Source organism: Neopsephotus bourkii, unplaced genomic scaffold (assembly GCF_033783945.1).
Source record: "Neopsephotus bourkii isolate Nb327-2 ecotype Australia unplaced genomic scaffold, CSIRO-AGI_Nbou_v1 NB_1250, whole genome shotgun sequence".
Lineage (NCBI taxonomy): Eukaryota > Metazoa > Chordata > Aves > Psittaciformes > Psittacidae > Neopsephotus > Neopsephotus bourkii.
Window position 1 is genome coordinate 2,597,232 of NW_026901735.1, and position 26,740 is coordinate 2,623,971.

General features: G+C 41.0%; 1 protein-coding gene across 4 annotated transcripts in view; it reads right to left on the minus strand.

The window, feature by feature from the left end:
• Positions 1–26,740, minus strand: part of PLCB1 (phospholipase C beta 1) — a 400,808-nt gene that overhangs the window by 28,713 nt on the left and 345,355 nt on the right. The window contains exon 32 of one of the 4 annotated variants that reach the window (XM_061364799.1): positions 9,681–9,776. The exons of the other annotated variants lie outside the window; for them this stretch is intronic. Coding sequence (XP_061220783.1) covers positions 9,696–9,776 — 81 coding nt within the window. The 3' untranslated portion in view covers positions 9,681–9,695. Of the gene's footprint in view, positions 1–9,680; positions 9,777–26,740 lie in introns of those variants that run through there. 4 annotated transcript variants of the gene reach the window in all.

Sequence of the window (26,740 nt, forward strand, 5' to 3'; positions counted from 1 at the left end):
GTACCCCAGTCTGGAACTACTTGTCTGATGCCTAGTTAAGCATCAGCTAACCCAGTTATCTCTGTGAGAACACAGCCTGAAGCAGTATTCAGCAATGGCTCAGTCTTCCCTCTGTCCTTATAAACAGGTCAAAGTGAAGGCCAAAAGCTTTTCAGTGAAACAAAATTGTTGCTCCAATTTAGCAAGTGTGCTGCATTATTTGATAGTTTTAAGTGTGAAGTGTTAACACATGGATTTTGTAAGTAAATTATCTTCAGGGGATGTAAAGGACCCAATCCTCTGATCTTGATGGCGAGACAGAAATTGCCTTTCCATAACTGATATTCAAATTTGCAAGACGGCAAATTAAAGAAAATCCTTCTCCTATCCCAAAATGTCATTCTAAATCACAGCAGTTCATGTTCAAAGTGATACCAGTAACATCTCTGAAATCATTATCAGCAAATGCCAGTGGAATTAAGATAAGCATCAGGCAACTGGATGTCTCATTGGTTCAATGCCTCATACAAATAAAACATGTTAGTCATCTTATCTAACAAGACTGACTTCCTTTGCAACTTTCTGTAAGTCAGTTCATTGCTAAAGGTCTCAACTCTCCCATCTGCAAAATTGTGTGAAATCTCTGTTATTGATTCAAATGTTAATACTATTAGAATTTGAAAGCAATAGCATAGCCTTATTTTACAGAGCTAGCATAATAGCTTAGGCAATTTTAGGTCCTTCTCTGTTCAATATAGCAGATGGCACAGCTTTCCCTGCAGTACGAGGAGATTTATTTCCTAAGAATGTTTGAAAATCCAAATCCTTTTCCTAATCAAGTATCGGATAAAAGCTTCTTTTACACAAACAGCACATCAAGAGAATGTCATTTCCCAAAATGTCATTAAACACTAAATGACTGTGAAATAAACAAACAGAAATGTGCTTTTATTACAAATTGCTATTAGTTGCATTTATTTTGTACGATGCAATCCATACGCCAATTAGTTCTTCAAATGCCTACATGGGGGAAGTCCCTTCAGCCCCAGTGCTCCGTACTCTACGATAAGTTTGTTTGTGTCTAAGAACAGGTTTTCAGCTTCATTCTTTTCTGAAGCTAAAGTTAGCCTCAGACGATAACACAGCTACTGCTAATAAACTCAAGATGCCTTAATATCAATTTGCTCAATGGAAAATCCTGCTTATTTTGAGCTAATTTACTACAGCAGTACCTGCTTAAGATCAATTCACAGCAGACTATTTCCTACTTAATGCTAATTAAAATCATGGATTTCCTGTTTGAAACAGCATATAACCCTGAAAAATTAGCTATGAACCCCGTGTGTTATTAACTCAGACAGTGGACTATGTCTAGACTTACCACCTAATTGTGAGGTTCATAGAAACAGCTACTGTAAGCAATGACAAAACGACCAACACGAGGTCAGGCGATGAGGGAAAAACAGGAGACACTGAGATTTGCCTTCTCAACATTACCAAGTGCAGAGTGGCTTCGCTGTGGGTTCCTGGAGCCTGAGGAACCAAAAGCACAGAAGGCTGGAACACTTTCTTGGCACATTGAATTTGAGGACCACCCAGCCTCTCTGTCTCAATTCCAGCCCTTTCCGGCCTTGAAGAGAATAATACTGAAGCTGTGTGCCAAGGGGATATCTGCAGGTGGCATCTGGGTTTGCCCTTACCCACCCATAGTTCTTGTCAGGTCTATACAAAAACATTTTCAACTGACTGTGCTGGGTAGATACAGGGCAATTCTTCCACTTCTGGAACACAGTGAAGTCAGGAAAGCACACAAGCATGGGAATGACTAAATAAAATGGATATTGGAGTGGCCCTGAATTAAGGAAGATTCCACCCAATGCTTTCAGTCCATTGCTTCTGAGAATTCGTGTTTGTGGGATTTGAGCCTCTAACTGGACTGCAGTTACCAGGAAAGCAGGACCCGCTGGGTTCCATCATCATACCAGGCTTCCAGAGATTAAGGAGAAGGACAGCACAATCCCTATCTCTTTTGCCATCATAAACTGAAGGAAGACACACTTACAGGAAGAGTATGTGCTACTTCTGCTTATTAGTGAATCAACTTTGTTTTCTTCTATAAAATCTTTGCCTCATTCCCACTGCAAGAGGCTAAAACCTGCTTAGGCACATCTCAGAGCAATCAAATCAATCCACCAAGAAACTGAATTGAGGATACTATGTCAAAGGTGATGTACAAAGGTAGAAACCCTTGAGGAAGCAGCTCTGCAGACTGCAGAACAGGCCTGTTTTCAGAGCTCTGGCAACTCAGGTGCCAGCAAATGTATCGTTATTTGCACCAGGTCCAGCATAACCTTGGGGAGGCAGATGGATCTCTTTTAAAGCCTCCTCTACAGCTTTTATTTCTGTGCCCAGATAAGCAGTTGCCTGAGCATTGTGTATGGGGATAATTGTAAAGTTTAAATTCCAACCAGTAAACATTATGAAACAAGTATCACTCGGGAAGATTCTTAATTCTCAAAGCCACAGTGATGCTTACCTAGCGCAGTAACAACCAGAAACCAGTGTAAGAAAATCCAGACCCAAACTGTCCCAAACGTGGCCCAGCAGGTAAAACTCCCAAACCAGATGTAAGTGGAAGAACTCTTTAGTCATCAGGCTAAATAGACTGGGATGACTGATGCAAGGCAACTACTGTGTTTTAGAATGTTGCATTGAGTCTTAAAGGGCAAACAAAAAACCCTTCAATGCTTTATAAAGCCAGGCCTCAAAATCTGTAACTTCAGAAGAAACTGGATTTTAAGTCTCCAACTTTGCTACTAGCATTTTCTTTGACACCCCCAAAATACTTACTTAAACAGCTATCCCAGCCTGCATCTTCTTAATTTCTTGGGTTATTTTTCGTTTAACAGTGCTTGGAGATATTAATCACATGCAAAAATAGAATAGCTGTATAATTAATGTAATAATCATGCCGAATGTATATTCACTAGTTTTAATAAGAAAGAAGTACTTCAAGTTGTCTTTCATAATACAAGGGTTTAATACTTGCTCGAATATTTATGCAATTCATCTGTTCAGGAAGCAGCTGGGGCAGGGACTCTCTTTGTGTGAGAGGCCTGTGCAGAACTGAGCATTTTAGGGTCTCTTCCTATACTGAGCTACTGCAAATTCATGAACACTCAAGGAGATGGAGTCCTACTCTATGTGCAAAAATACACAGAGGCAAAAGCACTCTTGTATTTCAAGTTTACTCAGGCTCTAGCTTCAATTTAAATTAATGGATAACTTAAATTGGTGTAGCTGAAGCACACAGTATCACTAGCAATCCTTCTTTTCTCTCCTAGAGATTATGCCATCCACTCAGGTGTGGCTGGGCAAATTCTGTATCTGCTTGCTGCTGTAGCTTAAATTAATGAAGGGCAATAATGTAATCTGCTGCCAATTGGAATTAACAGACAGGACCACAAATGAAGAGAGTTGGAGGTTACTTATGTCACTCAGCCAAATGTGGGAAGGGTCAGGCAGAAAGCTGGGGCCTGTGTTGGATACAGCTGACTCAGCACACAGATGAAGTGATCAAAGACTGAGAACCTATACATTCCCTGTGAAGTCTGAGCAAACAGCGACGTTTTGGTACCCTTCAACCTCATCTATCTGAATAGCTGAACATGCCCAGCAAGCCAAAAAAGTGCTGATACTCTTATAAATAGACAGTGGGTAATATCTGAGCTCTGCCAGGAGAAGGGCTGTCAATGTTCCCAGAGCTCTGAGGAGCTTCCTCAGCTGAGGTCAGTTTTGAGGCTGCCCAACAGCACAAACCACTGATGAAATGCAGAAGTAATTAGGACCTGTAATAGCACTTATTTTATCTGCAGTTCTTATTAAAAGAATGCAATCAAATTAATAATGATAATACGAATATAAATATTAATGCATGTGTTGATATGTCAATGATGAAATGTGCTTTGTTGCTTAAGAGGACTCAACAGTTCCTGTTCTTTGACAGCTCTGGAACAGACCTTCGTTTATCCTCATCTTGTTTTCTGACATAACTTATTTATTTACAGAGTGTCAGGGGAGAAACCTCATTTCCAAGGGCAATTTCTAATTAACTTTCTCAATTAAAAGAAAAAGTTAAGCTCAATTGGTTTGTAAATAATCTAAACCCACAGAATTCATAGATTCTGGGGACCGGTTGAGAATACACCTACACAAGTGGGATCAGAAATGTTCCCCATCTTCCATCTCCAGGTGTTACAGATGTTGTCTGGCATCCTGAACATCTGCTCATTTTTGCCTGGTTTGGAAACAATTTCATTTGCACCAAAAGCCTCTAACATTATTAGGGAATTATTGTTCCCTTCGGTTTCTGTTAGACAGTGCTATAAGGAAGTGCTTCCGTGGAAGTGTGCACCTAAAACTATTGGCTTTGATGAGTTTTAAGTTCTGCTCTGAATATGAATCTGTAACAACAAATGGGGAGGAGAATCGAAAGAATGTAACTCCCACAGGTTGAGATAAGAGCAGTCCAGTAACTAAGGTATAACACAAACCACTGCTGCTACCACCAATAATAATAAGGGAAATAACAAGGGAAGAGAATACAACCACACGCTGACCAATACCCAGCCCAACTGAGCAGTGATCTAGCCCTTTTGGGTAACTGCCCCCAGTTTATGTATTGGGCATGATGTGCTGTGGTATGGAATACCCCTTTGGGTAGTTTGGGTCAGGTGTCCTGTCTCTGCTTTCTTTAGGCTTCCCCTCCTCCCTGGCAGAGCATGAGGGTCAGAAAGTCCTTGGCCAGACTAAACATTACTGAGCAACAACTAAAACCATTGGTGTTATCAGCGCTGTTCCCAGGCTGAGAGTCAAAACCACAGTGCTGCACCAGCTACTAAGAAGGAGAAAAGATGACTGCTACTGCTGAACCCAGGACAGTGTGTCCAATGGAATCCTTAATGAAGTTAGTGTAAGTCTTTCAAATTAAATCTTTGAAATGAAACCAGACTCATGACTAGGAACCTGGAAGTTGTGTTGCTGTGTCTGACTTGGTGATCGATTAGAAACAGACTCATCCAGCTGCACAGTTCTCAAGAACTGGAAAAAGATTTAAGTCCAATAAACTAAAAAAAGATGATTGTGAACCACTGAAAAGCACTAAAATGACTTCTTTCCCTAGCGCATTTGTACCGAGTGAAAAACCACACTCTTTGTGGATGCAGGGATATTTCGCATCTAAAAATAACTGCTGCTGTACACTGATCACAAAGCTGGATATACCCAAGGCAGCCTGTACTTGTAGGTCAATTTATACTACTTACGAAAATAAAAAAGAAAATCAGCTTAAAGCAGAATTAGATGTTTTACTTTTCATATATCCACTGTGGACACTTTCTCTGAGCCATTGCAGTTTGATGAGTGCATTGCTTAACAGTTTCAGCACTAAACCAGACTTTTCCCTTATACTGAAAAAGTGATCTTCAATGAACAATAATAGTAATAAACCTAGATACTGAGAAAATAACCTTAGATATTGAGAACATGTATTGTAATGCCAGTTGACTCTCATCCTCCAGCGCATGCAGGTGAGTCAACTGAAAGTAACTTCTTATACCCTCTCCTGATGTTGACCTGAGACACTCTTTATTGTGGGCAGATATAAACACAGGGCTAAGTCCTGCTCACAGCCTGACTGTCCTCCAAAAGCTTCACCCAGCTTTTAAGCAGCAGTTTTCCTTGCTTTAGTACTAGAGAAACAGAAAAAAATGTGGTTTGATACATGGACTGTGCAAGAACAGTTCCTGTGTTTCCATAAAACACTTGCAGAAATAACAATAATAATAAATTACTATTAGTATTATTATAATCATTATTATAGTATTCATTATCATCTGGAAACTCCAATAGAGCCTAGCCGTAACTGGAGAAATCAAATAGCTCCAAAGTTTGAGGACCATTAGCTCACAGTCTGTGAACACACACTTTAAATTAGCGTGTTTGTGTGCAGACAACAGCATTGTATTCTCATTTTGTGGTGGTGATTTTAAGCCCATGAGTCATAATGTGGGGAAGGCAGGCTGAGGAAACCTGATGGTTTCCACACTTCACAGTGTTCCCTTTGTTTAAGAAGAAAAATGCTTCTTCTGTTCAGGACAATGTAAGAGTGAACTTCTCTGCTGAAGGTTTGGCATATGTTAAATCCATTCTGTAGATAGCACAGAACCTGGAAATCCATAAATCTGCCTTTCCTCCTTTTTTGTTTTCCATAGAAGGGAAACTCTGACTTCATTGTGAATACAGTCAACCAGGAAAACTTGAGTAGACCACAAAACTCCTTTGTGGGATTAGTGGTTTCAAAGCAGGACTGGGAACCATCAAAACTGGATTCTAATTCTGTCATGCAGACTTGTCTCTCTGAGAGATGCTTAAGCCAAAGATTTCAAACATTGACACCTAAAGTAAGGCAGCAGAATGCAAAGTTAACTATGTGGTCCAGCAAAGCCTTTAACACATGAAAAATGTTGTAGCGTTTCGAGTTGGAAACAACACAGGGACATTTTATTACACTCTCTTTTCCTTTTGGAATTTTTTACTCATTTCAGACTCAGCCAAATCTGTCTTGACAATGTCACTTAACTGAGCTACAAGTATTTTCTATTTGCTGGGTCAAGCTCCAGACTTCTAAAAAACAGGTTCTTCAAAAGCTAAGTTTCCTCAAAAACACATCCTTAAATAATATCTGGAATCTCTTTTTAGCAACAACAGACCATCATGAACTAGTTTTGCTTTTATTTGGGGGTTTCTGCCTCATTTATACCTACTGTGAATTTCAGTGAATTCTCATTCACTGAAATGCAAGTTCACATGTACTGATTAAATTACTCCCTGAAGTGAAATGTAGCTACCACTGACAGACAGCAGCCTGCAAACTGGTAACACTTCCTAGACTCAAAAAGCCTTACTTTGAGATTTTCCCTTTAATACTCCTGTGATTGCAGGTAACCCTCCTGTAGTCTCTGCTCAGTGGACCAATCCTGTTACCAAGGTCACCTTTGCAGAGTTCTATTTGCATCCAGCTGACGTTGATTCATGTTGCCAGATGGGCTAAGGACAAAGCCCAATCACTCAACACAACGTGCGACCTACTTCCCCGCCTAACAATCTGCTGTTTAGGACTTTGGAAATGCATGGAGACTTTGAATACAAGTTTAATTTTGTTTCATAGCTAGCCCACATGTGGCATGTACGTTCTGCATACCAGATACATCTGCTCCAACAGGGCACTAGCACGATGCCTCTGACTCCTTTTGAAAACAGGGCGTATGAATACGTAAGTGTCATTTCCTTCTTTCCTAAAGGCACTCTCAGAAGTAATTACAATTTACTGGTTTACATATGGACAAGTAATGAAGAGCCAAACACTCTCATGCTGGCGCTACAGAAACAGAGAATGACGACAGTAATATGTCAGCTCTAGAGAAGAAGAATGAAGACATGGTACACACAAAATTCATGTAGGGTTTCTAATCAAATATGCTCAGACTCTCATATATGTATTTACAGGGTAAGTGGGACAATATAATTTCTGCCTTAACTATAACATGGAAATATACAGGAACAATAGAAGTAACATTTGATCATTGTAGGCCATATTCCACAGATCGCTCAGGGCTTTGGGAACATAATAACTGCCAGACTGAATCAGACCCAAGGCTAAGACTTGACCTCTCATTCTCCCCTTGGCTAGTACCAGATGCTGTAAAAAGGTAAAAGCTCTAGAACAGATGTAGATAAAATGATTCCAACCTTCAAGGAGGCTTTCTTGTCTTGATCTCTAGTGGTTAAAGACTGAAGTGAGTCCTGGAGTTCAAGGTTTAGTAAAGATTTAGTTCCTTTCAAAGTACTGGTCAACAAGAATGTCAACTCTAAAAATATTTCTGAAGCAGTTTCCAATCCCATTTGGAATCTATTGAGCTTTGAATGAATTTCAAGGGCTTAGTACCTATAAGTGAAGTTGAACTGTGTAAAATCTCAAGCATTCAGCGGCTCCTCTTGTCAAGGTTCATGGCCAGAAACTCAGGAGAGCTTAGTGTGACACATGAAGCCAGGCACACAGAACTCAGTAACTCTTCCAAGTTAAAACAGAATGCTTTTTAAAACACAAATCCTCCAGACTATGGGAAGGGAAAGCAGAAACCAAAAAAGCCTGCAGAAAAGTGAGTCTAATGTATTAGGTGACAGATGCTAGCTGGAAATCATCCCATCAGATATTATTTATGCCAGGGAAATGAGAAGGAAAAGCTAAACGTGGGGAGAAGCAGTTGTATCATCATCATGCAGGCGGTGCTAATGAGGTGATTATAGATAACAGAGTAAATGGAAATAATAGTCTGGACATTGACTAAAATAAAACTCTATCATTGAACCGAATATTCTATTACTGAATAAAGATGTGAAGAGTTACACTCAGGAGGTATCATCCCAGTATTTGGCACTCTTAAGCTCTCCAGGTGAATACTGTCTAAAAGTAGACACTAAATCAGGCTGAAGTGTGCTCAGTGCAGAAGGGACCACATTCTCTGACCAGTTTATCTCCAACTTCCAGGTCCTGGGAGCCCAATTCTGTCTGACAACACAAGTTCTTCCCATCTCTCCCCACCTCTGCAAGATTGTCTCACCAGCAGAATCACAGGAGGGTGCATGTAGGAACACTCTGACCCTGCTGTGCACCCTGTGTTTGCTGCATAGCCAGGTGCGGTGTTATTTTTACCAAGAGGCTCCCTGCTTCTCTAAGACCTGAAGGATGCCTAGAAAGGATGTTCCAGCTGTAGATGAGAGACAACAGAAATATTTTACAAAGCAGAACAAGAAAAAGAGATGCTCCCGAGTTTGTATCTATTGTATTGTTTGTATCGATGAGTTTGTTTTCTCTATATTTAGGCTTTATAGAAAAGATTTAAGTTCGACTTTGCAAGAAGGTAGGTTTTGAGAGAGAAAAAAATCCAAAAGAAGTAGCAAAAAATTAGCATTTATGTAATTACTGAGGAAAGCACAACAGTTCTGGAAAAAATACCAAGCACCCCTTTTAAAACTGAAAAATCAGAGCAATCCCTTCTTCCTTTTAAATCAAAGCCTGAATTTTAAGCCAAATCCTCATGTGTAAATTGGAACTTTTATTACACACAGAACAATACCTTGTTTAACAATACTTATTATTTGTGAGAAGTATAATATAATGATTACAATTACTCTGTCATAAACCCCACAAGTATCTCTGTCCTGAGCAGCACATCAGCCTCAGACTCTGGTAAAAGCTGATCCTCACGGCACAGATCTAGATCCTGTCAGGATGTCCATCTGCTGGACCTGATTCCACAGCTTCTGTTCTGCATGAACCTTTTACACAGGACATCTTCAATCACAGGCACAGCAGAAAGCCTGGTTTAACCAGTGACCCTGTTACAAATGGAAGGTTACATACTGCCCTCAACCCACAGCAAAGCTCCCACAGCTTTGCCGAGTCACAGATCTGCCCAAAGAACCAGATGACCTGACCTTCACAGAACACAGTGCTCTTACAGCCACACGTTATGCTTTTTCTAGTTGCTGGACACCAAAGATGATAATACAGTGTGGATAACTTCCAATGTGTTGTGTCCATTAGGGCTGTGAAGTGGAAATATAAGCACATCCTAGCCCTGACAGTCCTCGCATCAAAACAGGTCTCTCCCTGGGCTGCTAAGCAGAGAGCATCCTCCTCCTGTGCTGGTCTGATTATTTTGTGAGTTCAAAGTCTGTGGAGAGGCCACAGTGTCTGTTTAATTTGCTATTGTGGGAAGGAGGCAAAGATGCCTGTGACTGTGCTGTGCTTGGAAATTGTCTGCTCTTGGTACAGCCTGCGTCTTTTAAAGCAAGATGCCACAAACCCAGATATAATTGAAGGAAGGCTCCCTAAATGAGAACAAAGTAAACAGAGCTGCTTCATTAGAAGTTACTTCTCTAATGCTGCTTTTGCTGTCAAGTCCACTCATTTCTGTTCTCTTTGGTTCAACTTAAAATGAATTAGCTTTCATAGAAACCCCAAGTTGTTGTGCTTACGTTAACAACACTTTGAAGAAAAAGGGTTCCTTTTGGCAAGTCTGTCTCCAAGAAAATAGATAAATTTAGTACAAATCATAATTGCTTGCTCTTTGGATCCTTCAAACAGTAGCTTGCAACTGATTCTTGTGCAGTGTAGCTTAATGCTTATATATGGGCTATGCCGACACATGTACAGGGAACAGCAGTGGTTCTCTAACCAAGGACAGTAGAACAGCTTTTGAGGGGTCCTGCCACCCATTGACAAGACATGGCAGTGAATGGACTCAGGGCATGTGGGGAGATGCTGCAGGTGCCCAACACATTGAAAGAGAAAGCCTGTGATATATGAAGAAACGATGAGTAAAGCTCGTATCTTCCCTCACTCCAATTATCACTAGTGCACAAAACATCTGCCAGTGTGGTGCCTTGGCTGACAGAACGCAGAGGAGAAAGATAACTCTGTCTATCACGTTTCCCCAGCAGATACACACACCTTATGTTCTTTCCAATTGTGTCATTATGGAATATTTAAATTCTGATCATGGAGAAGCCAAGAAAAGGAGGTTAAATATAAAATGCCTGAAATTCAAGGAGCAGAATAGTTATTTCAAGAAATGTTTCAATTTTTTCCCAGCAATCTGTAGGAAATAATGGCAAAACCGAAGCAGAAAACCTGACTGATTTAACACAGCTATGGGAGGTTGTTGCCTGTAGACAAGATGTGGACAAACCCTTTTAATCTTAGAACCCCACCTGCATTTAGGATTCACAGTTAGAGACCTGATGCTTTGTCTAAGCCATGTTCTGCTATGTTTGAGTTCAGAATAAAGATAGCAATGCTAACTTGAGGTTATTTGATGGGCATTACACATTATACTTTAATCACACTCTCAGAGGCGCAGAGCATGTTAGAAAATATCATTAGTTTTAGCACTCAGCTGTGGTTTGAGACAGTCACTAAGCAATCACAAAAAGAAGAAATGTCTTCAATAGCATGGAACTGGAGTAAACTAGGAACAGTAATACAGCTGAATGGGTTTGTTTGGGTTAGTGCTCTGGTTTGGTTTTTGGGGAGAGCAGGATGGATCACATTCAGGATAGCTCTTTATTTAAGGCACAGAGCAGACACCATAAAGTAGAAAGTATAAATATTTAGTTTTGTTAACAGCGTATACAACCAATCTCTTATGGTTAAACTCCTTCTTCTAGGCAATACTGAAGATGTTCTTGAAAGTGATCACTTCATATTGGGCGAAGGCCAAGAGAAACTCTGTTTCCATAATGGTGCACTAGAGAATTCTTTATTTTAAAGTGCCACAAGGAATGTCTAAATTAAGTCATAGGAGCACAAAAATTGATGGTATCCAAAACCTCTGCTTGGCCATGTGCTCCATGACATCACTGTTAACTGTCCTGGAGCTAAGCAGACCTGTTCACCAGTGATTAACTCAAAGCATCAACTGCACCAAAGCTGTCAAGCCTGATGTCAGCTCTTTTCGGAACTGCGCTCCTGGCCACAAGTTCAATTGCGCTTTTAGGGTTATAATGAAGAGTAAGCCATAAGGAAAATAAAAGTGCCCAAAGTCCCACAGCCAAGTAGGAGGAATTTCAAACAGCTCCCAACTTGGAAATGGCTGAGAGTAGAACAAGAACACAATAAAAACTGGACTGCGGAAGCATGTGCTTGGAGAAAAGTATAGTCCAGTGAGCCTACAAATACCCTTCAAAAACTAAAGGAGAGTAAAGGATGAAGGCCTAGTCCCTGACCACGGTGGGGGGGGGTGAAAATAGATGATGTTTAATGTCCCTTCCAACCCAAACCATTCCATGATTCTATGAAAGCAAGGGGGGAAGAGATTAGCACAGGTTTTTCCTCTCTCCAAAGTGGTTACAGAACGAATTCAGAATTAAAAACATGGTCTGTCTACCATGTATTTTCACCTAAGATTTTTAAGTCATAAGCACTACTTTCAGGTTCTTCTCATTTTGTCTCTCCCCTGTCTCTGAAGCTGTTCCTGGGGACTTGAAAGCACTGTGCCTGTGGCCCTAGAAGAGCGAGTGCCAGGCAGATTTCACCTTTATCACTCAGCAATAAAACACTTCCCTCCCCTCTCATACCTTGTCCTTTACCATCAACTGTGATCTGGGGTGATGTGAAACTGTGAAGCTCTATTCAGGGAAGCAGTTAACATTTGTTTTCATAAGCAAAAGAGAATGACCTTAACTTGTGCACTTGCATGGCCAGTGAGCAGAGCACAAGAGGCCTCTGCTCCGGGTCCCAGCCCTACCCAGTATATTGTAGAGTCTCTGTGTGGCTCCTCGCTGAGCATCTCTCTGCAGCTTTTCCCAGGCATGGCCCTATTCTGCTTGGAAACTGAACCTCCATTCTATACTTCTATACCCCAGCCTTTCCCTTTGCTCTGTCATCAAAGCCACACTGCCTAATCTTACATGGATGAGTAGCAATGGCAATTGAAATTTCTGAGTGTCTGTTTTCTCTGTAAAAGCTTTTCCAACCAGTTTTGGAGGCTAAGCAGACACTGAGCAACAGCAATTCAACTTTTACTGCCTTAAAAAGCAACCCAGGAAAGCACAGTATGGAGGGATACCTAGTTTTAAGTTGTTCTCACAAGCAAAAAGATGAAATACATGTTTGGGGGTTGGAACGGCATGATCTTAAGGTCCTTTCTAACCCTAACTATTCTGTGATTCTATGGCTGCTAGACAAGAAAACCTACTCTTTCTTACTTAAACAGTCACTCTTCAAATGTCTTAGATTCAAAATGGTAGTTGTGTTTGAAATGTAAGGAGGTGTTGGACTGCTCAGAACACCTGGCTGCTCCACACAAAAGGTATGCAACAGAAATGGCTTTCAGTGAACTCAGATGTGAGCAGACAAAATGCACATCTGCAGCACAAGCCTCTGGCTGGCTGTCAGGACACACATCAATATATCGATGAGCCTTGTGTGCAAGTGGAATTATTCTTCCCTTAGTAGGTCTTAGAAAAGAACCTGATTTCAGCTGGCAGTGTGCAATGCAAAATTCACTTCTAGTTTCTGTGATGAGTGGTTGGTTACTGGAACATCAAATTCTAGGCCTTAGCAGGGTGACTTCAATTGAAGATCACGATTAAGGTCTCAATTCCTCTTTTAAAATTTGACTTTTGCCAAACAACATTCCCAAATTAATGAACTGCAAATGTAAAACATTCCATCTGAACTTTTATCATTCTCCTTTATTTTTTGTTACTAAGTACACTGTGTATAAATATGAATGAGGAACTCAAACACGCTGGTACTTCTTATTCCTTTTGATTTGAAGGCATGCAATATAAGTCATAAATCTTACTTAACCTTGAACTGAAGATGTACCAGTATGTTTGGGGTAATTTAAACTGCTCTGGATTACCCTAAAAGCCTCAGAGCATATTGGCACTGCTTTGTATTGCCAGGCAACAAAGCAGCTGAATACACCTCCCAGATTTCATCTTCCTGCATCTCTAAGCATTCCTTTCCACAATACCACACCCTCGTTGTCTGATACTCTTCCTACTGTTTTCTTCCTTTTATTCTTGATGTTTCATGTTCCCTGGAAGCTAACGAATGCATTCTAATAGAACTCATCAATCTTTTTAAATGTTTGCCTGCCTTCATTTCTTATATACGATTAAAACCTCAGGCTGCCTGAGCAGAGATGCTGTTGTTTCATTTGCCTCTGCCCATCCATTCTGAAACAATGGAAATGACACACATTGTGCCTCATTCACAGTCTGGGGTAGGTATAGGTCACCACTGTGCAAAACTTCAGTGGGATCTACAGAGAAGTCTGACAGTACTGCAATCTAGTGTTACTAAATTCATTGAGAGGTAAATGAATAGCTAAGATAAATCACTTTTTTGTTTCAAAGAGCCATTTCAAAATGTCCTTAACAGATAATCTAAACCCCAAGGAATGGTCTAAAACAGACAAAAATCAGGTGCAGTATTTTGAGGACATCCCATATTTGCTTTCATGTGCAGTTTCACACCTGTCAGAGGAGTTAATCTCAATTCATCCTTTCTTAAGCAATGTAATGCCTGTCCCCTTAATTAGAAAGGTTGGAGCTGGTTCTGCTGACACCATTTAAAACCCACACACTCGATATAATTCTTAATCAAAATATATGTCATAGGTCCCATTGGAACCTTTACAAGTTCTGTGTTCATCTTCTTGTAGAGCAGGCATATAAAATGGGTTAGGTGAACTGCTTCCTAGCACCATTTGGTTCTCTCAAAGGACTTGAGGACTTGCACAGATACATAGGTTTTTTGTAGATATCTAAATTCAGGTGAATTTAGATATCTACAAGTTCTGCACGTATTGCCCTTGAAGTATTCTTCAGTTACATTAATCATGGACCCTTTAATTCATCAGTATTTTTAACTTCAAGTCTCATTATTAATTGATGATCTTAAAGGTCTTTTCCAACCTAGTTGAGTCTATGAGTCTAATTAATTCCACTGAAACAGTGCAGGAATGTGCACTGATAAAAGTCTTGAAAACTGAGGAGCATCTCACATGGTCAGTTCTTGAATTGTTAAGTCATTGCATCTGTGCAAATCCCCATAAAAAAAGGAAAAGGAGGAAGGGATGAAATATTCCCAGTGTTAACAGTACTCTTCTGTACTGCTGGTTAGCAGCAGCATTAAACTTTAACAAATCATCTGCAGCACACACTACACTTCCATCTATGAGTAGAAACTGAGATGCCAAAAACCACAAGGAGGTGAAATATTACCTTTATACTCAAACTTAATCTAACAATATCATAATTTCCATTTTTAATAACATAATAAGTAACAATATAATAATAGTGTAATTATGTTGAAGAAATGATGCTGAAAGAATCTCTGGTACAGAAAATCAAGCTAAGTAATACTATTTTTCTTCAAAGACACTGATGATATCTACCAATGCCCCAGAAAAGAGCAAAGCCTGTGTGACTTCAGGCGCTACATAAAACCTTTTGGAAATGAAGAATGGGATGATTACAGCCCATCGTTGTCTGCTGTTTATGGCACCAGTTGAATCTCAGACTATAAAAAGGGTGACTCTTCACTATCCAGCAAGATATATGGGACAACTACATGTAGACATCTGCATGTCATTACAGGTAACATTTTCAAAAGGGCATAACTCACCAAAGTACTTCAGAGATGGCATTTGTGTGTGTAATTTTACCTTCCTCTATTTAGCAACTCTAAAGGTCTGTAGGCTATCATCAACCCATTAGGAAAATGAAGTGCTATATGTAATCATATACTGCTGTAAGTGGTGAGATGTACACCATACTCTTAAGCATATCATGTTAAGAAATCAAATCATCAGTCTAAATAAGCCCAACTACCCAACTATTGTAAAACACCCAAACTCTTCATTATGTGTTGGATGCTTTTAAAACAGACTAGCTCTTAAAACAGTAAACAGAAAAGTTCAATATATTAAAAGGACAGGATACCAGCTGGAAAGTTACTGTTCTTAATCAGTTACTTATGGTAAAGTAACAAAAGATTCCATCTCCAAAGAAATAATTGTAAAAAACAATCCACTTGTCTATGTAAAATAGAAAACCCAGGTGAAAATGTTGCCTCTTAAGAGCTGCTTATCCAAGTCACCTCGTTCTAGCAGCTTTTCATTGTATGCTCATATACTTGTCCTGGGGACACCTCATGTGTGTCTGAAATCCCTATTATTTGAGAAACTGGGATTGCCTGTACAGATGTCTCCAGGTTGGCAAGAAGCACCATCTGCAACAGGCAAGAACACCCTGAAAACTATTTAATCTTTGCTGCTGCTGAATTGTGACAGAGGCGAAAGCCCCTTTAATAGGGCCTGTCTGCTGCACCAACAGAGAGAGATTATTCAAGTGCACCTTGTGTTGCCAAGAGAGTTTGGCAATGAAAAAGTACAAATTGGGGAAGAACAAGTCAAAAGTGGAAACTGGGAAAGCCTGACTTCTGGCAGCAGAGAAGAGACACTGCTTCATCTGATGGGCTAAGATCCAGGGAAAGCTCCAGCTGATTCAAGCCCTGTGAACAAGACTGAGGAATACAAAGAGCAATGCTGAGCTTTGCTGCTGCTCTGTGACTGTCTGGTGCCCCTAACTCAATGTTCTGAGAGAGTGCTAGACATGGAGGGAAAACTCTTGAGGAAAATGCATTGGGAAGAAACGTCTACAGAGCAGGTAATACAAGGACAAAGGGAACCCACCACATTCTGCTCAGTGTGTTCAGTTGGTAGTCCCCCCAAAAGGGTAACTTCCTATTCAGGCCCCAGATTGATCCCAAATACTGACACACAACACTTCTAAGGATTAATGCCATAACTGAACAAACCTCTATAGAAATAATCCCAAATGTCACTTGCAAGGAATTGAATCTTCGGTTTGTTACTGGTGGATAACAATAACAAAACCCAAAGCCCCCAACCACCACCGCCAACAGAAAGTGAGTTCAGAAGGATTAAGGAGTCACAGAGAGGACAAGGACAGCATTTAGGTGTATCTTCCACAAGAATTCTGCACTGAAGAAAGAGGGAAGTGCAACACCACATGCAGAGAGCAAAAAGAGGAGGGACACGACCAAATGGTGGGTTAGAAATTGGTTAACAGTGAAGACTGGTTAGGAATTTTGTTTCTTTACAAATTAACAAATTGAGACAAAGAACACCTCAAAAGCCTGTATCTAACTGGGCATTAAACCCACCCGCAACTAAAATGGTAACTGCCAAGTATTTAAAAGCTATTATGTGAAATGAGTAAGAAATACAGAAGATGTAACTGCTGCTGGATACTGCTTGTTATCCTCCTGAGCTGTGATGAGAAGCCTGACAAGAGCAATGCAGTCTGTGCTGGGGGAAGGCTCCCCTGGTAGCTGGTGTCTCAGGAGCCACACTTGTAGTAACAAATGATCCAGCACTGCAGCCTGAACATGCACTCTGACTACAATTATGTTAAGTTTTATGTATGAAGGACTCAAGTGTGAGTGACAGGCTGAAACAGGAAGAGCATTAAGAGCTGCAAATAGGATTGAGAGGGCCAGCTAAAGAATATTGAGGACTCCTGTGTCTACTAATAGGAAACTCGAAAGAGGAAAACCTGAGTATTAAATAAGGGTAATTCATGCTTTATATGCCACAATAATAGCATATTGAACAGAACACAGCATAGTACAAATGATCCTAACCAAGATACTTCCTCAGAGAAATGTAAAGCTAGTAAGGCAGTAGATGAAGTGGGAGCAATTAATGCTTTGAAGGCTGCTTTTCATATGAAAACTGAAGGCCAAGTTGTTACTATTCACATACCATGAATAATACACTTACAGTCTTACACACTATATTATTAATATTGCATGTTGTCATAGGCTTATGCCTCAGACAATAACTCTGCACAGATATCTGAAGCAGAAACAGAAGCCTTGACCTGAAAAGCCATCATAAAACTTACTAGAGAGCATTGCTTTTAGTGGAAGCTGTGCAAAGCTATTTAGCACCAGGAAAAGAGTCAGGAAGCCACCTCAGAAAGGACATTGGTAAGTGCCCTCAGCCTAGTGAGTAACTGCAGGGAGGCAGACAATGAACTCAACAAACCAATACAAGATGATGGAGAAGTTGTTCACACTATGCTATCAGCTCTGAATGCAACCATTTTCTGTATTTCTGTCAGCTAGAAAGTAACATTATTTCTTACGATACGACAATTTACGAATGAATCTGATGGCAATGGGCTTGGGAAGTGGTTAACTCGAGGAGCACTGATGGCAGCAGCACTGCCAGTCGAGGGGATCATCATGAAGCTTTTGTACTTTGGGTAAAAAGAAGATTAAAAACGTTATGACACAGCCCTTCAGCAAAGGACAAAAATCACACCAATGTGCAGGAGTTCAAATCACTGAAGGGTCTCAATTAGCCTGTAAATGTACTTACACAGTTACGATGGGTACACAGTAAGTCCGGTACATCTTGTCTGCACGAGCAAACAATGAATGTAGCAGAGAAAAACTCCATGTTGAAACATGTTTCAGGACTGTAACTATCAGCATAATAATGTCAAACCATGAAACTATTGTTATTAACGTGAACTTTGTTACAGGAACTTCTCAGTGAAAGAGCTTTGCCTATCTCCCACTCCAGATATGGCAGGTAGGGAGGCCAAGGCCTCCAGATAACCCCGGAAAACACGAATGCCACATCAGTAAACATGAAAGAAACTTAAAAATACCATTTCCAGTTAGAGAAATGGGAAAGTGATGGGAAGAAAGGGAACATTTGTTTTCAAGCCATCAAACTAGGCCTTCACAATAAACAGGAGTGGAAAGAGAAACACGTGAGAAGCTTGTGTCAGGCAGTGTGGTTTACGCAGCTCTAGAGGTACAGATTCCATTAGAGGCAAGATCCTGTGCATCAATTGGGGAGTCATGCACATAATAAATGCATGATGACATTTTGAGGCTTCTGATGTCTTCTCCCCTGCCAATCCATCTCTCCAGTTTGCATTCTGCCATTACTGACGATGTGTTAATCTTTGGGGTGAGGATATAAATACAGTTCAGCTCTTTCCATATGAGAGCACTCAGAAATGGGTGCTTGTTTAAGCACTGCAAAGACTCTTTCCTTGGAGTGAACAGTCACTGCAGTTCACACAGAGACTGCAGAAAAGAGCATTTATGTAGCAGCTAATTCTCAGTGAAACCCTCTTTTCATGACTTTCTCCTATATTTACACCCTAATTTGCATTTATATACCCTTTGTTATCGAAACACCTCATAATCTCAAATGTGCTTAACCTAACAAATCCCTAATGCAATTCAGGAGCATTAGGGAAGTTTTATAGAGATAAGCAGGGATGATGGTAATTTATGTTGTCTAACTTGGGCGCTGCAGCTAGGCAGTTAGTATTCTGTTTTCTACAGAGTGAAAGGAAGGAGATGGGTCCTCTGAATCCCTAATCAGCTACTTCCCTGGATGCGTTCAAGCACAAGCTGCTGCCTAAGCTGTGGAAAGCATACACTGATGTTCCATGCTGTGTGTTGCCTTCTCCTGGGTTCATCAGCCAGATCAGTGTGGTACACTTTTAACTCCCATCAACTCATTACCCGAGGTCCTTCTCCTCATGCTGTTTTGCTGCATTTGCTGCCAAGGAAGGCTCTCACTGGGTGGAGAAAATTCCTTCCCCATTTGCTGTCTTTCCAGAAGGGAACCAGAATATTAAGCAGGCGATTTTACAGGACAGGAAAACCCAACAGGGGTTGGATCAGCCTGTAATTAACAGAAAGGTGATCATGCCAGCTTTGAAATCACTAATATAATTTTATTATACTGAATTTTACACCTTGCGAGGCTGTGAATAACTGTGATTTAACAGATGCATCCAAAATGTATATATCAAACTAATCTCCACCAACACAGCATATGCATGTTCTTAATTTATCCAGTGAGCATGCATGCGTATGCATACATAATCCAATATTTACTATGAGATCTACACAAACACACACAGAACCATCAATATAAACAAATGGAGTATATGCACTCCACATAAAATGCCCTTTTAATTTCCCTTTGACTAAAATCTCTACCAGCCAGGCAGGGGTTAGTGAGGCTACAGGCAACAGCTTGACTCAGAAGCAAAGCTTCATTTACTAACCTTCAGAAGATGAAGGTGCAGGCAATCTCAGCTTCCCTGTAGCACACCACGAATCATTGTCTCAGATCACAAACCCATGGGCCCATGTGGTACCTCAGAACAGCGGGGCTGGCACACAGGCTGCATCAACCAAAGCATCACTTGGGAAGGATTTACGTAGGTTTAAATTATACATAGGCTACCAACAGTTATGGTAATGCCTCCTTGTTCCCAGGGCTCTGAAAATATGAATCTCAGTGCATCTGGCTATTAAATGCACTCTCAAATATTAGTGTTGTATTCTGCTATAGGGTATCTGTACATTACTACCTGTGTTTTGCTTGTTCTATGATACACGCCTGCAGAGCTTATTTTGCAAGAAAAGGAAGCATGTAATATCACTGCATCACAGAAATCAGCTTTCCTGGTTTTATCTCATCTTCACTGAGGGCTGTTTCTGTTGCCAAGCAAGGCTTAGTAGGTTGCCTTGATTTATAACTCAAGGGGTTTGTTTCAGTAAAACCAGTGTATAACTGCTTCTCAGCAGTCACCTTTAATTTAAGAAGGACTGAAAGGAAACAAAGGAAATGTAAGATATTATTGAAAACTCTGAAAAATGAATAGGACTGTGTGAACACCTGATCAGGTCCCAAAGAGGAAGAAAACCCCAAACATAAAGGGAAGGATTTTGATATAAAACCACTGAAAATATAAGAAGTTTTCATCCGATATTCAAAGAAATTAGAATCATAGAATACTTAGGGTTGGAAAGGACCTTAAGATCATTTGGTTCCGACCCCCCAAATCCATCTTTAACCTCAAAACTTGGTGCCTGTTTGCCCTTTCAAACAAAAGCAGTGTTGGTATGCGGGCTGTTCACAGGGAAATCCATGCTTAAGCCTTTAATCAATACTTCTGTGTTCAGGATATTCAGATCATGCTCTGTCTAACAAGATTCAATCCCCTTCTGTGCACTGGGAAAATAGCCCAACCACTCTGGCATGGTGCAATTTGGATTAGATAGCTCAGTGTCTCCGGGTCTAGTACTGTTCCTATACAGTTGGAGTATTTAAGGACTCAAAGAAGAAGAGTGAGGGAAATGATACAGGCATGGATGTAAATTAATCACTTCCCTCTGCACCACATGATGCTATTCTGCAAATCCAACTTCTGGATGCATTCAACCTACATTCTGGAGGGAGGAACACAAGAGGGATGCGGATCTGCTTGAGTGAGTCCAGAGGAGGTCCATGAAGATGTTGTGAGGACTGGAGCAGCTCTGCTCTGGAGCCAGGCTGAGAGAGCTGGGCTGGGGCAGCCTGGAGAAGAGAAGGCTCCTGAAGGGGAGACCTTAGGGCAGCACCAGTGCCTAAAGGGGCTGCAGGAAACCTGGAGAGGGGCTTGGACAAGGGCCTGCAGGGACAGGACAGGGGGGAATGGCTTTAAACTGATTTAAGTTTATGGGATTTTTAGATTAGACATTAAGAAGCTCTTCCCTGTGAGAGTGCTGAGGCGCTGGCACAGGGTGCCCAGAGAAGCTGTGGCTGCCCCATCCCTGGCAGTGTTCAAGGCCAGGTTGGACACAGGCGCTTGGAGCAAGCTGCTCCAGTGGAAGGTGACCCTGCCATCACTGGAACTAGCCAATCTTTAAGGACCCTTCAAACCCAAGCCATTCTGTGATTCTGTAAATACTTTATTTACCAGAAAATCTATTTCCACACACTGCTGGGCTGCACAGCCAAACAAAACACTCTTCTACTTTAGGCTCTCCTTCTAGGAAATACATTTGTAGTTAACTGATAGTTTCCTCTGCATTTGCTCCAGCACTGGAAATGTCAAACAGTACATGCACAACTTGACTGATTGGGTTGAATGCAATGGAGAATCCAGAACAATTGACAAATTACTGGTCATTTCTCTTATTAGCTTGACATGCACAGCTCAGTGAGCTCAGTGCTGCCCAGCTCCCTGCCATCAATCCTGTGCTGCTCATGCCCCCTGCACGCTGCGCTTCCAGCAGCCGTCTCCTCACACAAACCCGCCGCTAATCTGCACGTCAGGGACAGCAATTATCACAATTGCTAAGCAACCCACATCTAATCCTCCATCAGTCCTTGGCCTCCAGCTCCAAACTAAGGCTATAATTGCCCGTTTCCTCATCATGTGATTGTAACTATACCAGCGGAACATCATCAGTCAGATCTCAAGTAGTAGCACAATAAGGTGCATCAGTGTACGGGTTGCATCAACATACTGTTTGCACACTGTTGCATAAGCTGGGAATCATTAAACTCCTTGGCAGAATAAAGCCCAGTGGGTTTACAGCTCACAGATGTCCAAGGAGAGAAGTCAAGATTGACACCTGGATAGATCCCATTCCATCATATTTTTTTACTGTTTGGACTGTGTATAAAATGACAAGTGTAATAGCTGAGAATGAGCCAAGAATGTAGACTTCATTTCCCAGTAAAGATCCTTTCATCTCTATTTCTTGTTTTCTCCCTGAAGTCTTCACCAGTTCTCAATCTGGGGTGCCATGGTTTAGTGTGAGGTGTCCCTGCCCATGGCAGGTGGGTTGCAACTGGATGATCTTAAGGTCCTTTCCAACCCTAACTATTCTATGATTCTATGATCTTGAATTTAAACTCTTTAGGCTCACTATCACATTGATTTTCTTCTAGCTCAGGTTGATTTGTTTCTGTCTTCCTTCACTTTAAATATGACTCTTCCTATTACACCTATTTTGGGGTGTTTATGAAAGATTATTTTTTCATGCATCTTTGGAACTTGCATGTATCTGACATCTAATGGAAGACTTTGGAACATATTCGACATACACAGCCAAGCTCACAGACATGCAGACCACGTCACGTCAGCTCTTGAACATCTCTTCCCTTCAGGCTTCCTCTTCAAACACATATTTTAATCTGAAGGAAACACTATTCCTACAAGTATTTTGAGATACTCCTTGCAATTTAATACCAAGGAAGAGGGAGGAAAGAGTATAAGAAGTACAAGTAAAGAAAGCCTATGGAAAGAGTATTATAAAGAAATGGCATACTGTGAAAAGACTCTCAAAGGAAGACAGAAAAGGACAAGGAGAGCAGGTGAAATTGAGGAAGTGGGAAAGTGGAGAAATAGAAGGAAAAGAGGGCTGCGAAAACACCTCCTATCATTACTAGTACAGTACAGTATGGTATGGTATGCCTGATAAACATATTCTCTTCAGTGAATTTGTTTCTATAAACCAGAGGCCAACCTGGAGAGCTGCAAAGTGCACAGAATGAACCAAGACTGATTCCCTGAACCATACTTTGTGGGTGTGAAAAGACAAACTTTCTTTCAGCCGAACATCACAACTCTGATTTTATTTTCATTTTATTAGGGGTGGAAAAATAACTAAAATTTGGGAACTGTCGCCACCCTCATGATATTTGCCTGCAGATGATCTCTGGACTCACTTGGAGAAGTCAGTGTTACAACACTTAAAAACTCTGCCTTGACCATCCTTAAGCCGGGCTCCATATCTAACCATGTCTGGATTAGGCTTCCCCTTCCTTGACACATCCACTTATTCCACACAAAGCTTACAAACCATTAGGACTCCACAGAAGAGCTCACTTACAGCTACACAGCTGTAGGTTATGCACTCAGTCACAGTTTTTTGTCAAGAAGCTCCTTCTGAACAAGGTCTGAGTGACAGGAACCTTACTAGGTCACTGTAGTCAAACCTATATAGTACCTACATCCACTACTGCTGCATTACACCCCTACTGCCAGAAAGGGCTGATCTGCTGGAAATGACTCACAGGAGATATGTAATGAAAAGTAATCTTTCCAGGGAACGTCTCTCCAAAGTTTCTGTCGCTGACTAAGGAGGGCAGCCAGACCCTTGAAAGCTGCACCCACATACATAGCATGGGCAGTACGTGCTGACAAGCAGCTGAGATGCTGGTTTCCATGTCACCAGGGATGGGAGCGCAGCCTCTCTCCCTTTTGGTTGCGCAGGGATCTCTTCCCTTACCATGCTCAGTGCTCTTAAACTGCTGGGAAAGCTACTGCATCTAAACCCAACATTTTCTTGTTGCAGAAACATTTGCTGTTTCTAAAACCAATTCCTCCACACCAGAATTAGGGTTTTCTTCATGGCTATGAATATACTTTTTAATCCAGGGATAATTCTGAAACTCTCACATTACTACTCCTGTTATTTCTGTTACCCTTTATATGTTTATTGTCCTGAAGTATCTCACTGTAAAGAAGATAACCTCAGCACCCACTTGTCATACGTGTACTAGTGAAAGCAACCTCTATCTTTAGCATATGCTGCAGTGTGCACTACTACCTCATTTACTGAAAGGCAGAATTACTTTCATTAGCAGCTGTGCTTGGCGACTGATGCTGCACAAAGACTTAAGCACTATCTTAACAAATGACTTGCATAAACAAAGCTCTTCAACTACAGTCTTAGCAGGACCAGTGACATTAAGGAACATATTTTTTCCTCATTTCATGCATTTAAAACCGTCCCTCTAATGAGCTCACATACCAAGCATTAATATTTCTTTTAAATGTTTTTTCCATTAGCTGTGTCAAACTGAATCTCTTGTCATTTGTCATGTGGCACTGAAGGTCTGATAATTAAGAACTATGCTGCTGCTGTTGCTCAATGATGAATGCAATTGCATAAGAGCATGTGGTTCTGCCTTTGTGGTGTTTCTGGTTCAATCTGACTCTGACTTAAGAGTGATGAACATGGGTACAAGATGCTACATATGCATTATATTTGGAGCGTCTGTGTGCACCTACCATGCACTTCATGCATACTGTCTGTGCATAATTTAGCTTATGTTTTATAATGTGTTTTTATAGAGTACTACACTATCTCGTGAAAAGATGAAGGAGGGCAACAGCTCCTTGGTGCCCTGTTGCTCACTTACATTTAGCATGGGAAGCACTCATCTTTACAGCATCACAACTGCTTTCCTAGCAGGGATTTCTCTCATCAGGTTTCAATCCTGCATAGGCTAAGCTAAACATCCTGACACAAAACATTTGCAGTCCCTGGCTTCTCAAACTGTTCCACACCACTTCTGGTTGTTTTTTTCTGCACAGATACCAGTGTTAACACATCAGTTAGTCTGGTGCTCTTTTGTCTCCTAGGCAGTCGCTCTCTGCAGTCCAAGCTTTGGGAGATCGTTGCTGCAGAAAGCAGTAACTGCTGGACTCCAGTGACTGCAGGCTCCTGAGTGACAGCTGGCATTTGCTTTACCCTTAACAGATGTGCTCTGCAGCTGAGCAGAGGATGGGATAGTGCAGATGAAAGTGCTTTGAGAGGCTATGGAGGACAAGGGGTCTTTTAATGTTACACTATTCACTCCAGGTGAATGAAGGAGCATCTTTTGCTACTTCTGAGCTCTGCTTTGGATTTCATCTTTCTTCCATGTATCAGGAGGAGACTTAACTAACCACTGTGGGCCGAGCCATGAGCAATGTGCTTCCCTGAGAGGAGAACAAAAGGAACAGATTCTCTGGTGCAAATCAGGAAAACAGCAGGGAAGGTTCTGTTTTTTTCCACAAAGAATTCTCAAATTCATGCCTTTTTCTTTCCTTAATGAATTTTCTGCCAACCCTTTTGCCCACAGCTGGTAACTGGATTCTGAAACCACTTTTCTTTAACCCTGAACCCTCACAGTTCTTATTTATTAGTGTGTCGTCCAGGAAAACTTCACTAACCTTCACAAATCCAACCTGTCTGCACCATGACCTCCATTACGGACCATACTCCTGCCTTCACTCATACCAGCTTAAATCACCAGGGACTCTGTTAACTTCATAATGTCCCGTTTGATTTACACTAGTGCAAAGCTGAAAAACAGTTTGACCTTTTAATAATTTACTCTCAATTTTTTTCACAGCTCAAACCCAAGATTTTCTGTGATGGCCCAGTAAAATTCCAGTAAATGTGGCAAAACCATCGCCCTCTATCAATAAACTCCAATCTAAATTAAACTGATCTTATTTTCCCCCATCCCATTCATTAAAATATTTCTTTGTGTTCACATTCTCCCTATAAGGGGTATGTGACACTCTTATTTAAAGGAAGTGGTGTCAGAATTCATTATAATAAATTTATAAAGCATTTTGCATATTCACATGGGGCATGTGATGCTGCTGATTTGGAAGTCAGGGTTCCCAAGACCACTGGAAGACATTTAAGTAACACAATAAGTATCACCTCACATTGTTCGATGTGTCTTTTGTGACCTGAGACCCATTTCTCTCTCACTGTTATATTTATCCTGCTGGAAAAAAATAAACAATCATTAAAAGTGTGGATTTATAAAGAAAAGAAAATGTAAGCCAGGAAGCAAGGTCTTCATCAAAAATAATCCCCTGAGCATCCTGTTATTTGAACTGATGTGTTTTGATCTCAGGCCTAGCGGTGAGCCAGTCACTTCACAGAACTTAAGGGAGTTTTATTGGTATAAAACTGGCATAGGATAAAGGTCAGCCTGTTTCATTTGAACGAGAGAAGTGGGATTATTTACTGCTCAATTCACAGGCTGAAAGTGCATTCTGCACTGTTTATCCATTGGGAGAAACGGAAGAAAAGAGACAAGACTCATCTCCCCCCAGAATACCTGGGAGCTGGGGACTGCTTAGCAATTGCACTCATAAAACACTTAAAGAAACATCAGGGCTTAATCTACTCAAAGTTCATTAGATAATTAGGCTGACTGTCACTGAGCGGTGCTGAGCAGAGTGCCAACATCCTCAAATGAACAGTCCATGCAAACTGCATCCTTCAATGCCAGCTCTGGTCCAGAAGTGGGAAGAAGCCAAACCAAAGTCACAGCGAGATCTGGAAATCTCAGTCTAGAATTATTGTGGTTTTTCAAATATTCCTGTTAAATATTTCTGTTCACTGAGGCTAAGAAAATTCCATTCATTTCTCCACGCTGCTGCCCATTTAATGAGGTAAAGAAGCTTTTTATTATTCCCCTCTGAT